We start from the raw sequence: 14,804 nt of genomic DNA on the forward strand, positions 1-14,804 counted from the left end.
GCTGTATAGGCACTTTTGCCCCTTTGTTCTTTGAGTGTTTTGACACATTTGTATTTTGTTAACCATCCAGGGGAGGCCAACCTGCATGCAGCCCAGGATGGCTTTGAGTGCAGCCCAACACAAAATCATAAATTTACTTAAAACATTATGAGATTTTTTTGGTGATTCTGTGTTGTAATGTATTTAATGTGTGGCCCAAGACAACTCTTCTTCCAGTTGTGGCATAGAGATGCCAAAAAGTTGGGCACCCCCGAATGTGATAGACCTCGTGATGCTTGCCTTTAAATACTCAGTATGTATATTTTTTAAATGAGAACATTCTTCTATATAACCAAGATACTGTTGGCACACCCGAGACCTTTTCCATTGTTTTCGTAGTACTATGTCACATGCAGTCCGTATTCACACTTCCACAGTGGGCTCCAAGTGACAGTAGTTTTTGGGGTTTTTTTTAGCATTGGCTCCAAACAGGGGTCATGCATTGCATTTGGTTTGTCATGTCTTGTTAGTTTCTTTCATTTCCGGAAGAGTTCCTCTACCTTTATTATTTGTGACTGACAATTTTGAAGACTACAGGGGTTGTTATGTAGAGTGTTACAGTCTACATAGGATCTGATTCAGATTAAACATTTTATGCAAGAATTCTACGTTAGTGATGTTCTATGTTCCCTTGGGTCATATCAGAATGAGCTTACTGTCAACACATTCCATACTGCCAGTGCTAAGCTCCCTCACTTAGCTAAGGTCTAAGACCTCTCAGTTGTAAAGATGCCCTTTTCCTTTGTCCTTAATATGTATTCTATGGGCGGTGCCCCCCAGAACCTTTCACCTGCTGCTCCTAGAACCCCCTGATCATCCTTCCTGAATTAGTTACGTTCTCATGGTGTTAGCCAGATGGTATATGAGTCTGCCTTTGGGACTTCAGGCTCTGTTCAGGAAAGGACATTTGAGGGTGGTGTTGGGCATGTAAACTAGAAAGTTTTGTGCATTTTGGCATGTGGAAGAGAAGACCTTACCTCTTCTTTCAAGAATCTGAATATTATGTTTTGTAAATTTAGTCACCTGTTTCTGAGTTCTGTATTGCCTTTGTACATGCTTTTCATCATCAAGCAACCCATCAGTCTCTGACTCATACTGAAGCCACGAGCTCAGTTTTATCCATGTGGACTTCAGATGTGAATAATCAAAAAGTTAATTGAACAGGAAGGAACAAAGGACATTTCTACTTTATGAATGAAAAGAAATGATAGAAATGCAGAAGAGGTAGAAATGCAATAATAAGTTTAAAAATTCCATACCAGCAGCTTAATAGTAGTATCAAATGCTTGCTGAGTGGCTCGTAAGTACTAGAACAGCCACAGGGCAATGCTGTAAGGTAGGTGCTGTTAGCCTTAGTAGACTGAGGAGAAACTGAGATCTAGAGAGGTTAAGAAATATGCCTGATATGTGTCATTTACTAAGTGTCAGGTTGGTATTTATCAGGTTTATAGAAATCCCAGAACTTCTAAATTTAGAATTGAAGATCAACTGAAACAAGGGGATGGTGGCAGTGCAGTTGGTGGAAGCTTTGTAAACAGGATGATGATTGAGGGAAGATAACCCTTGAGTTGATCTTTTCAGAGAACCAGGCAAATGTAGTGTCCATAATGTTCATGTATTTTGAAATCTTAATACGTGTGTTAACTACTCTCCATTATGCAACTGAGATGGAATTTATTTAAGAGTTAGGATGCTTAATTGTAAACTGTTAGTTTTCTATATATCCCCTATCACTTTGGGTGTAGTAGATAACTTGGTTAAAGCCATTCATATAGTGAAGGATTTATAACCTGGAGAATAAAGAAATTAGAGCCAGTGGGTCGTTAGCAACTTTTAAAGCTTGAGTAAATTCTGTCCTTGTTGCATTTGCTAATTTTTTATCTGTTAGTGGTGAATTTATTAAAAATTTAAATTGTACAACTTTTATTTTGTGTGTGTGTGTCCTGGTTATAACGTAAAATGCATTTTTTTTTTTTTTTAATTATGGATCATGGTCAGGAGTTTAAAGAACATCAGTTAAATGAAGGTGTTTGAAGAATCAGGACAAGGCAGTTTAGGGGATTGGAAGTTTGCATAGTAAGAAGTTTCATATTGTCCCAACTTCAAATATGAGATCCCTTTACCAAGACAAGATCTGGAAACTTACCTCCTTCCTTGTTTTCAGCAGCTTGTTGGAATTTTAGTTAAGAACTGGCCCATGGAAGAATGGAAGGTAATTTCATATATGACTGGGAATGATTGCTACATCATTCACATAGGATGAGAACATGGTATTTTTTTTTCTTTCTTTTTTTTTTTTTTTACCAGAGCATTTATTGTGTTCTGAATGTGTTCTGAAAAATGTGATACCGAAGAGCAATTTTGTATTTCATTCGAGTGGAGAATAGGGAAATGTTTCTTGGGGTGATGCTAGTCAGTCTGCATACAATTTATGAGGACATTCCTCATACCTGTGTGGTGCCCTGCCCTGAGGGAGTGCACAGATGCAGAAGATGTCTCTGCTGGAAGCATTAAAGAGCATTGTGTAGCAACTAAAATGAATCCACGTAACTGGGATATAGGCAGCTCCTGTAAGCGCTGCAAGAGGCACAGTTACATGGGGTTGAGATTTAGAGAGAGGGAGAGACTTTTCAGATGGCCAGGCTTGAAAAAATGGGTGGACAAAACACCTAGGGCAGGAGGCAAGCCTGTCACTGCTTCCTGGTTGGCCTTCAGTCTTCTCCAGTTGATTTGTTGAGTTGAACCAACAAAGTGTACTGGATGTGATGAATTATCCTAAATAGGAATTGATAGGGAATCTGAATTTTGGCATTCTGGGGCCTAACTGCTTGGGGTATGTGATAACTTCTTACTTTGCAGGGAAAATTTTAATATGTTGGAGGTTATACTAGGCATGGAAGGGGAATGCTCAGCCGAGACAGATGCTAAACATTTTAGAAAGCATATACATTTTTTAAAGTTAATAGAGATTGGGCCCAGCACTAGGGGCTCAAATAAAGCTGTAAAAGGTAGAACTAAGACCAGTAAATGATAAAGAGGGCTGGCGATGCAGCAAGCCAGCAGTCCCGTTGTGTCATTGTACTTATGCTAGCAAGCTTTATTAATTGGCACTTACTTTGAAGTAAGTACACAGTGTACATATACTGGAAACTAGAGATTACATAGAGAAGAGCAGGCAAAGAGATAGCATTCTTTGGCATTTTAAAGTATTGGGTCCTAATTTAAAAACAAACAAACAAACAAACAAAAAACAAAGATGTGCTGAATGAAAATATTTGGCCTTAGGCTTATGTTTTTCTTTCTCTCTCAAAGCGTCTGAACATCTAGATGTTTTGATGGCATCCACCCTCAAGCCACATGTCAAACACCATCTACTATTCTGTCTTTTCTGATCACTCAAACTTCCTTTGAACTTTTCATGTCGCATAGTGAAATTTATATTTGCGTAGCATTGAATAGTTTATAAAGTACTTGTATTACAATGGTATCATTGTAATAGCCAAGGCCCTCTAAAATCCTCTTCTGATTCACTTCCTGTGTGTCCCCCTGTGGCTTCCTTCATTTAGATCTCCATGAAAGAGAAGGATTTAGTATACTTGCCCTGCCTCCCTCCTCCCTCACAACCCCTCTATATACCAGTTTTTACTAATGTGCTGTTTGGTGATTTTTAATTTTTCAGGAGTTACTTTAATAAATTTAAATACTCTACCAGAAACCTGTGTTTCTTGATATATCATCTTCATCTTTACTCCTGTATGAAAGATGAGGAACTCTACAGGGCATGGTGGGCAGGCTGGAGGGAGGGACACTTACTTTGTCACAGTGGGTAAGGTGGCTGTCTAGAAGTTTCTTGTCTGTTGGGCTGCCTTTTTCCTGGTGCCCTGGCCAGAGAGGACAGGCTTTTCTCTGGGATGTTTTTGTCTGCACCCTTTGGTATGTCTTGGCTGCAGGATTCTCTAGCGCCTAGTCCGGGGTATTTGAAGCAAAAAGAGAATCTAGAGGACCCATTGCCATGTTGTTCTGAAGCCCTTAGCCAGTCTACCTCTCCTCTCCACACCTGTTTGTGAAATAAAATTGGCATGAAGTCTCTAGCACGGCACGCTGGGGCCTTGTTCTTGGTGGGTGCTCTGTCCTTCCTCTCTGCTCTTGCCCATGCTTCAGCCTCTCTGGTCATTTCTGTTTGTGATTGAGACTTTTTTAAACCCTTTCATTGCTCAATCATCTTGCTTCCCTTCTCAGGACTTTAGGTACATTCTCCAAGAAGGGCTCCCCAAGCCCTAAAATATTTGGCAAACCTTAATTTTATCCCTGGAGTGGAAGTAGGTGGAATTAAGTACAACATCTACAGAAGCCAAGAAGGTGAAAGAAAATTCACTGCTAAATCTCTGTTTTTCACATATCTCAACAATAGGGACCATTTGCATTAAACTTAAATAATGCAACTTATTTAAGATTCATTTATACCCATCTTGTTCTAAAATCACAAATTCCATTTGACAATGTGATAGGACAAAATTATATTTTTAAACTTCATGAACCACACTCTAGAACTGTGCCAAAAGTAACAACTTCTTGTGTCAAGAATAGCTTCCTCATAAACTCATTGTAAGAGCCGACCTGATTCTTGCCATTTGGAATATTAGCTGCGTGATTGAGAAAGCACTTAGTTGGCCTTATGTTGTAGAGGTCTTTCCATTAGTACAGAGATGATGGAAAGAAGACTTTTTTCTCTCCACATTCCTTGGCATTTTCCTTTTGGGGTATACCTATGGGTGTTACCAGACCTCATTTAGGGGGGAGTCATGTACTTTTTGCTTTCATGTCAGTATGTCCAGGTGGGTCACAGTCTGTTTTGGTTAGTGATGTCTGGGTTTCTGTGATCAGGACAGGTTGCTATGATTATTGATGAGACTCTGAGGAGAGTGTGTGAGAAAGCAGTTGTGATAATGCTCATTATTATTGTGTATTGATCCCGTTGGTCTGCAGCTGCCTTACCCCCTTGCACCATGAGTTACTTGTGTACGCAGGTTTGCCGGGAGGCTTTGCACGTTATTAACTTGCACAGCTTCACTTGATGCTCTGCCTCAGCAAGCAGCTGTGCAGTTGGAGTGCGTCAGGGACAGCCAGGTGCTGCTGAGGTTGTGGGCTTGCTATAGCTGTCTGGGGCTGCTGGCAAGTGGCGGTGCCTCACAAGGAAGAACATTTCCTGAAGCTGCAGCCTACATGGAGGAAAGCAGAGTAAAGAGATGGCCTTAAGCTTTCCTTTTTTTGTATTGTGTCTATTGCCATTCTTGACCTGTTAGTTATGTGAGCCAAAAGTTTTTGTTTGTTTAAGCCAATTTGAGTTGGGTTTCACTTGCTTGCAGTTGAAAGATTCCTGGCTAACAAGATACTCATTATATGATATATAACGCAATCTATTTTGTGATGTAAAGTTTTATTTTCCTACTTTTATGGGGAAGATAATTTTAATTTCTAATACCATCTGTGAATTTGGAAGTCAAAGTGAGGCAAACTCAGTGATAACAGGGAGCCTTCCAGGTCCCATTTAGGATTCAGGTGAAACCAAGGTGAGGCAAATTCAGTGATTCAGGTGGCTTCCAATTACCATAGGGAACCCTGTTCCACTTCTTTGTCAGGTGTATCAGCACTCCGCAGAGTGGATCTGTTATCTGATTTATCCAATTGGAAGGAGTGCTAACTCAGTTTAAAGAGAAAAGCATGGCATGGGAAGGTAGGACTCCCATAGTGGGTGGACATGCTGGTGGTCCAAGCACTGTCCTCACATTTTTGGATATTCCTCCCTGCTAAGGGCAGGGCTCTGGCCCCCTTCCCTGGGCTGCACCGATGACTTCTGTCTCACAAACTATGGTGTGCTGGTCATTTAAGGGAAAGAACAGAGAGATTGGCAGAAATACTCAAAGGCTCCTCAAACTTTTGCGTGGAGCTTGTGTGCACCATCCTGCTCAGAGCTGGTGCATATCATGTGCGCTCATATCTCCTTGGCTGGGGCCCACAGGAGGGCATGCAGTTGGTGAAGATGCACAGCTCTATTCCAGAGAGGGGTGTGAATGGAAGAAAGCAATGGCACTGTGAGCTGTAGTGCCTTGAATTAGAGACAAAGGAAGCTGAAAAAAAATAATGTGATGAATGTGAAGATTCTAGATTGGATCAGCATTAGCTCTTATAACTTGTGCCTTTGAAACCTCTGTTTTTCAACACATTTCTGCTAACTCAAAGTTATCGTCTGCCTGGCTAAAGGTTCATGCATGTGGGAGCTCTCACCAATGCACGCAGAGTCGGGGGTGGTCCCCCTGATAGCATCGCCCTGCCAAATGGGCATTGGTGACAGACAGTTGGTTAATGTGTGTGACACAACCTCATTTTCCTTATGTATAGGTGAGCCATCCTTATTTTAGGTGTTAGTTTAGGAACCAAACTTGATATTAAATGTGACCATATAAATAAGGAATATATCAAAATAGGTACTTTTAGGGGACTAGCAAAAGTTAAATCTGGGCCAGATTGCCAAGTCTTTGGTGGTCAGTTTTAGCCCTTTCATTGGTGTGTCACTGGTGGTTTTATGGTGGATCAGTGGTCAGAGTGGCGGGTGCTCTGAGGAGCTAGTGACTCTGGGCCACTGCTGGACAGATTAGGGAAGAACACTGGACAGGGTTGAGAGCCTCTCAAGGCAGATGGTGTCCTTCTGATACAGATGGTGCAGCTCCCCTCTCTGCCTTTTGTCTTTAGCTGGGTGTCTACACATCTGCCAAGACCATGCACAGTAGCCAGCGTCTTTTAAAAGCCCTTTCTGAAGACTTAGGGCCGGTGCTTTCTTTCCTCCTTGAGTTGTAGTGTCCAGCACACTGCCAGTGGACTGGGGCTCTCAGCAGCCCCCCGTCTCTTCTGGGGCAGGCCACAGCTTAGGTACGCATCTCTCTTGCCTGCTAGGCAGGAAGAGGATCCTGCCAGGCCTTCAGAAGTGTCCTCTCTGGGAAGGTGCTGACTAATATGAACCCGGTGGCCTCCTCGTCTCACCAGGCCCAGCAGCAGTTTCTTTTGTCCCTCTCCCAGTCATCTGGAGCCTGGAGTCTATTTCCCCTCTGGAACCTAGTCGTAGGGGATGCAGCTCTAGAACAGAGGAACACCTGACCTTTCGTGGAGCTGTAACTCATTTTTCCCAGTTTTTGTTTTTTGTTTTTTCTCCCCCTACTTCACTCTTTGCAAAAGCATGTCAGGAAGGCCATCTTCTGAATTTCCCACACCTTACGTTTTCCCTTCTGCTAAGTCTCTTGACCCTGGTTCTCCCTGCTCGAAAGTCTGCAATAATTCTTTAAAAAGTGCGCTGTGTCAGAGGTGCCTTGGAAAGGTCAGCCAGTTGTGCTTCTCTCCCTTACCAGGTGAAGACATTGGTGCCCAGGGCGTGCAGTGACCTGTCCACAGGCGTCTGTGCTGAGAGAGAGGTTGGCCTTTGGAAGGCTTGTGCTTACTTGTCACCCCTCCCGCCCTTCTTTTAGGCTTGGAATGGGAAATCAGAGACTTCCCAATCCAGTGGGAGGACGTAGAGCCTGGTTTCTCTGGGGCGGCAGCTGTCTTCGAGTGTTTTCTGATAGAGCTCTCGTTCTCTCAAAGTGACTCAGTGTGGCTGGTGAGTCCAGTGTGTCCTGCAGCGACTACTATGTCCAGTTGGCTCACTGTCCTTCTAGTCTCGACTTTCTGTCTTCTCTGCGCTGTTCCTGTGTTCATGTAACAGTGGAAAATGGTAATGGTGGGAAAGTGTAACCCACCCCACCAATCTTTTGACATTGTTTCTGTAAGTGCTGACTCTGACTAATATGTAGTTTATAGATGAACAGCATGTTTGTATAAGAATCCTAGGAACTAACTTGAAAAGATAGACTTCTGACCTTCAGGCATCCCAGCTCCCTGACATTTGCTGACCTTCGGTGGTGGAGCCAGGATGATGCACACTGGACCATCACTTGCCTTACTGGAATAGACTGTGCTCGTCTGCACGTAGAGAACGTTTCATCCGCCTCCCTTGATCTCTCTATTCTGTTTCCCTTTCCCTCCTTATAAAAACCTCTGCCTGCACTGAGATATGGAGATGGGCTTTGTGACATGAGTCCCCTATCTTCCTAGAAGATGGGCTTTCAGACACGAGTCCCCCGTCTTCTAAGTGGCTGGCACCTGAAAATAAACCTGCCTCTTGACTATTGGCTTTTGTAGAGGCAGGCAGCTGGATTGCTTTTGGTTACATTCAGAGCCCTTTTGTGGTCCTTTAAATTTTCCTCCAAGTGTCTCTTCAAATTGTGCCATGTGTAAGATGATATCCAGGATTAGCCCATGTTGGAAAAAACCAGCCTGGAGCCTTCGTTACTAGGTTTGGTATCAGCTGGGTTAGTGATGTGCTCTTTTTTGTTTACATAGATAGTTGTAACCCTCTGGATTATATGGTTCTGCATTCCTCCAATAGAGTAAGGATATATATGCTTGTGAGAGAACTGGAGGAAAAAGTAGAGGCCACAAGTAAGAGCTTCTTCTTTCTTTTTGTCTTTAAGACAATTTTTGGGCACTAAGTTGAGTTTTGCAGGCAGGGACTGTAGTGACTCCCTGTGCTCCCTGCCTGCGTGGGGAAGTTAGCCAAGCTTCTGAAGAAAAACAACCCCAAACTTTATGCTGATACTTTTAGAAGATTATAGCGGTGCCCTGCTTTTATTCATTCAAGGAGAATGCTACATTCTTGGCTAGAATCTTTTTGGTATTTGGTACTTTTCCCTGATAAAGGAAGTTGTTAGTTTTGGGGTGATTCTGCCATGTCTGTACTTGCATGTTTCTTTTAACGTATCTCTGTCTGTAATTGTATTTGTGGAATTCACTTCCATCATCCTGGATTTTAGAACTTTTCCCTTTAAAATAGTTCATTTCCTATTTTTTTTTTTTTTTTTGGTTGGTAATAAAAGCCACAAACTTTGTCCGATACCCCCACCTTTGTTGACAGCACTGCATGGATTTTGTGATTTTGCGTTGTTCACACTATATTTAAAAATGGGCTCAGGGGAGGTCGGCCATGATTTGCACTCTGGGAGTTAGTAGAAAAGGCTTCGGATAATTCAGTGTCAGACAGATGGTAAGGGGGGAGTGACAGTTCTACAGAAGTGTTCCCAAGTGGGGCAGCTGTTTTGGTAATGGGCAGCGGGCACAGCTTGTCACATCCACAGTGTTGGGCAGACGCAGGGTGCTCACTGGTGGGGGCATCCTTCCTCTTTCATGCTCGTGTCTGTCTTTCCCTTCATGAGCCTTGCAGTGATGAAAGATACAGGCTGTTGATATCGAAAGTTGAATGTGGGAGCCGGGGTCTGTGTCAGAAGTAGCAGCTTGAGTGGGAATTCTGGATGGGAGCTGTTGCAGTTTGACATGGAATAAGGCACTCGCCTCTTGGAGTATAAGCCGGATTCTTGCTGATGTACATTAGTGGAGATTGGCACCGAAGAGTGTATGTGCTGTGCAGCGTGCTGTGTGCCACAGAAGCAGTGTGCATGTGGTGTGTGTGCAGAGTTTGCTGTGCTATAAAAGCACTGCATGTGCTGCAGGCACAATGTGTGGGGTGTGCCGTGGAAGCAGGGTGCAGTGTTTGCTGTGCTACAAAAGCAAATGCATGTGTTGCTTGTACAGTGTGTGGGGTGTGCTACAGAAGTAGTGTGTATTTGTGATGTGTGCAGTGCAGGGTATGGAGACTTGTGGCCCCTTCTCTGGATGGTATTCAAGGTGTTCTTGAGCACAATTCCCTATAGGTAATTGAGGAAGCCTTTTTCCTCTTGGTAGTTATTTTATATCTCAGAAAATAACCAGCAGAGGGCAGTCTTCAAGTTCAGAAGGGTTACCTATCCTCTGGACAGTATTGTCTTCTTCCCACTACGTGTCTTGTCACATTAATTTCAGCCCCACCGCTCTCCCCTCATGAGAGACTCGGAAGAGTTCTTAGATTTTTGTGTCCCACTCTTAATACTCTTGGACCCCTCCTATCCTGATGTCTATATGGTTTGTAATTGTTGTATTTCATGATATAGTATTGTTTCTATTAAAAGTAAAATATTAAACATAAATAATATATTCAATGTTCTGAGGATTTTTTTGGTAGGTAGGATAATTTATTTTGTTGAAAATATTGGATTATTCTGCTTCACATTTAATTCACTTAAATGTCAAAGTGACAGTGAGTTTTTGATAATTCCAACTGGATAGATTCTAAGATTTATGGGGTACTGAGTGTGTTCTCCTTACAGTACTTGTAAGGGATGGGTGTGAGAGTGAGCCTGCCTAGGCAGAGGATTCAGGACACTTTTCTCATGTCTCCAGGGAGGTGTTTTCACCCTTGGTTGCCCAGAATCAGCTGGAGAGCATTACCATGTTAATTATGGGTCTCTTCCAAAGAGATTCTAATTAAATTGGTTTGAAATGTGGCTTGATTTTGTAAATAATCTTGGTTTCGTAAAGTTCCAGGAGATCCTAATGTGCAGCCTCTCCTCATAGTCACTCTCCTGATACCACCTGAAGAAAAGGGACCTCTGGGTTTGTTTCCTTCCTTCCTGTTTGCTCCACACTCCGGCCACGGGTGAGAGAGTGTTCTGCTGTTAGAGCATCAGGGGTTGTTAGGTCATGAGGTGGGCCAGGCTCCTGGGGCTTTCATCTCCTTAAGCATGAGTGATCCAGGGCACAGTTTAGGGTGCTGAATGTCCTGGTCATTCTTATGTACAGGTTGACTTAATTACTTTTGCAGAGATACTTCTGTAAAAGTCCTAATGGGACTTCCCTTTTGTTCCATAGTACAAACTCTCAGTGCCCTAAGATTTTTCTGGTTTTGCTTTTTTGTTGAATAGATTCCTATTTCAGGAAATAGTCTATTATCTTTCTCTGGAGAAGCACTTCAGTCAAAACCTTTTATTGATTCAGAATATGCATTTTTTTTTTCCTCTTAGAGGCAAGCATTTGTCTCATTTCATTGTGTAGTTTCCTGTTAAGAAATGTGGGATATATGTGAATTCACTTAAGTTCTGATGTCACATTGAACCCCATTCGTGCGCAGTTTTAGCCAACCAGACGCTTCCTGGTATCCAAGTAAGAAAGATATATAGTTCTGGAATAACAGGAAACTTCAGTTTTCAACATCCTGTTTTTCTGGGTTTTATGACTCGCCGCCTCACCACAATGAAGGTTAGTAGATGTTTTATGTATATTTCTTGTTGTAGAATACCACAGTTTTAATTTTCCAGGGTCTAGAATTATAACTTGAGAGCTGAAAGACACGCAGATCACCTCCTCTAGAATTTTACAAGTATGGGAACCTCTGTGTTCTACATGTAAGGAAACGGAGTCCTACTGAGGTTAATGCTTTTAATTCTTTAAAAAAAAAGTAACCCATTAAAAAGTGTAGGTGAATATGTCACCTAGATAATGCCCTCGCTCGACTTGAAGCTTTTTAAAAAATAGATATTAGAATAAATGAATTAAGTTGTGTATTATAATTCTTAAGACTGTTGTGTTCCTCTTTTTATAGGAAGGATCTGGCATCATTAAATTAGCTTTCTTTTGTGTTTCAGCTATATAAGAAGGCATCAGTAATTGTATACAGAATGCTTAGGCATATTCACAACTTTTAAATCTCGTGGCTCTGTTAAGTTTTTAGAGAAAAGTAAATGGAGCCGCAAGCTTTCTGGAAAAGTGAGTTGTGTTTTCAGCGCCTCTCCACTCAAGATTTTTGAGTGGCCTCTTTTCTAAAGTTTTTCAACTTTTGTATTTTCTTTTTTGTTTGTTTGTTCATGTTTAAACATACATCATGACAGTTTTTACTCATTTAGAAATTAAAGGCAGAAGATCATTAACTGAAGATGATTTTTGAGGAAGAGAACAATAATTATTCAGATTTGGAATGGCTCTTCTTAGCTGCTCTTTATGTGAATGGTGGATGGATTGGTGCATTTTTTCTTCAGCAGATGTTTGAGTTTTTACCGTGTGCTGGCCATTTTGCTAGATACTGGGTGTGGAAAATCTGTTTTTGTTGATTTTACAGTCTAGGGTGGCATATACACATTGAATATAAAGTTGTCTTTGTGATGAATGTGCTGGTGGAGCCTGGTTAGAGGACCTGAGTCTTGGTTAAGGAAGTGAGGCTGGGAAAAAGATGAGTAAGAGTCCGCCAGGAAAGGGGGTGGGAGTCAGAAGGCAGGAAGGAGGTGGGGGTGTTTCTGGCAGGACCTGTGAGATAGGGGAACTCATCAAATGGGGAAGGAGGTGGCAGTCAGTGGGGAGAGGGAGTCAGGGCCCTCCTTTGCTGGTAATCCATTCCTAGATGTCTAGTCATGCTTGTCTATTTCTGTCCCACTAAGAGAAACTTTGACATGTTAATAACAATGTACGTTTTGGTATCTAAATACTGTATATTTCCGTTATTTGCATGCTTAAAAGAAATTTTTTCATAATTTTTCTGGCAGAGTTGCGGATGATCTATTGAAATTTTTTTTTTTTGTGGGGGTTATTTGGTGATGAAAAACTACATGTAATCTTCAGATAGTATTTGGGAATGATTTGTGTTTTAGTGTGTGTGTGAACACACACATTGTAGACTCACTGTAAGGCTTCTGAACAAGCTAATCTAATGTGCCTTATTTTTCAGCTCCTCTGTGTGTGTGTATGTGTGTGTGTGCATGCTTACATGCTTGCACGTGCTCACACACTCTCACTGGTGCTGACTCGTTTTTCCCCTTGTCAGTAGGCTGCCCAGATTGGAGGAATTTCAGGTTAGATATCACTCGTCTGGCCTCAGCTCTCTCCCCTGAGGGTTGAGGGCTCCCTTCTCCTCATACCTGTCCTCCTTCTGGAATCTGCATTTTTTGTTTTCCCCTCATTTTACTCTCATTCATTCTGATGCCCGTGTTTCTCTTTAGCTGCTGTTAGCTTTGGAATTGACTGACTAGGAGGGGAAATCTGTAGTATGCCTGGCCTGCAACCTCTGCCTTAATCTAAGGAGAGAAGGATTGGGAAACCACTCTAGCATTCACTGAGTGCTGGCAGAATTGGCTCCCTAACTTGGGAGGGGCCCCCAATCCAGGTTATGAACGAGTGTGGGGAGTTGGTTTCGAGCACAGGGTTAGGGTACACTTAAAGGAATTCTGTTAGATCTCCCACCCCCCAGACCAGAAGCTGAGCTCACTCGTCCTGCTTTTTCAGATTGTGCTGCATCTTTAGGATTTCATCTGGAAATCCTACATGTGGTTCTCTCATTGCTGTGAGAACTTTGTTTATCTTGTATACAACATAAGACTCTATTAATTTTGTTTAATTTTTCTTTTCAGACATTTGATGCAAATGATTTGTATCAAGGGCAGAATTTTAACAAGGTCCTCAGTTCCTTAGTGACTCTAAATAAAGTAACAGCAGGTAAGACCTTTTTTAAATTGAATTTGAGGGGGTGTGAAGACAAAAGGGCAAAAACCTTTGCTTTTCTTTGAGCAAGACAAAATGAGCATTATCAAATTCAAAAAACAAGCTTTTATTGCATTAAATGTTTGGTTGTCATTTTTGCTGTGAAAATTTTTTTTTCTTATTAGAACAGAATCTTCCTTTTCAGGTCCTCAGGTGGCTATCAGGTTTTATTTTTATTTTTATTTTTTTTTAAATATGAGAAGAGCACTTATTACCTGAAAATATAGCAGAGGAGAAACGCCTCATTCATGTGGCTACACTCATGGGTTTTTTTGGAATTAGAAGCACCCTTCTCTGGATTTTTGTTATGCTGATTAAAACTCAAATTTTTAGCAGATCTAGTGACTCTTTTTGAGGTGTGAACATGACAGTGGTGTAGCCAGTGAATTGGCCGCTAAAGTAAACACCTACCTGGGCCAGGTTTCCTAAGGGCTATGAGGGTATGTGCTCAGGATACTTGGTTTCCCGTGTTCTGAGCCCCAGTCATCTCTCATGGAGAGGGGTGAGTGGAGGTAGGGACATAGTATTATGCCCCTCTGGGCTCCAGACCCAAGTGAGGACAATGAGAGGTCCTGTGTACATTCCTCTGAGGGAGGCTCTATGCCTGTCCCATGAGCTCTGAGAAGTTCTATCTTGTGCATCTAAAACAAGGACTTAGTGGCTCCTTTGTTTCAAAGTAATCTGTATTTTTCCATTTATAGACTTTAGTTTTAGATTTCTGGGGGAAAGTTAGACCTTGATACGTCTCTTTTGATCAGAGACCTTTTTATTTTTGTCACGGTCTCTTCCCTTTTTTGTCCTGGCGCTTCAGATGGGGTGTATTCACCTCACTGTATCTGGGAAGAACTGAGTCAGAACACTTCAGGCTACACTCCTGGTTTGGAGGTCTTTGCACTCAGGAACTCTTCCTGGTGTCCCTCAACGGCACTTTTTTGCTGGAATTGCTGTGCAGGGGCTGCCTGTGCTTCAAGAATCGCTGGAGATTTGTGTTTCCCTATGATGTCGTCAGACTTTTAGTTGTTGACAACTAATTCAGAAATGTTATAAGACACTATATAAACCAATCCAGACATTTGCCAGGAAAACAGACCTGGAGACCATCAGTTTAAGGATATTTTTACAGAAGACTCCCAATGTAGCTTTAGGAAATTGCTAGGCACGAGCATCTCAGAACAGTGATTTCCTTAGAAACTATTCACGGCCTCCTTTTTTAGAAAAATTAAATTACTTTGAAGAAGTGGGTTGCTAACATTTACTTATCGGTTGGCCTAAGTGGAGTGTCT

General features: G+C 42.0%; 1 protein-coding gene across 4 annotated transcripts in view; it reads left to right on the top strand.

Moving 5' to 3' along the window:
* Positions 1-14,804, top strand: part of ARHGEF7 (Rho guanine nucleotide exchange factor 7) — a 135,018-nt gene that overhangs the window by 40,558 nt on the left and 79,656 nt on the right. For 3 of the 4 annotated variants that reach the window (XM_054565856.1, XM_054565857.1, XM_054565859.1), the window contains exon 3: positions 13,392-13,476. In XM_054565856.1, coding sequence (XP_054421831.1) covers positions 13,392-13,476 — 85 coding nt within the window. Of the gene's footprint in view, positions 1-11,225; positions 11,254-13,391; positions 13,477-14,804 lie in introns of those variants that run through there. The other variant, XM_054565858.1, reaches the window with a different exon arrangement.

The sequence above is a fragment of the Pteronotus mesoamericanus genome, unplaced genomic scaffold, assembly GCF_021234165.1.
Source record: "Pteronotus mesoamericanus isolate MK-2021 breed Mesoamerican mustached bat unplaced genomic scaffold, CSHL_Meso_final contig_169, whole genome shotgun sequence".
Classification (NCBI taxonomy): domain Eukaryota; kingdom Metazoa; phylum Chordata; class Mammalia; order Chiroptera; family Mormoopidae; genus Pteronotus; species Pteronotus mesoamericanus.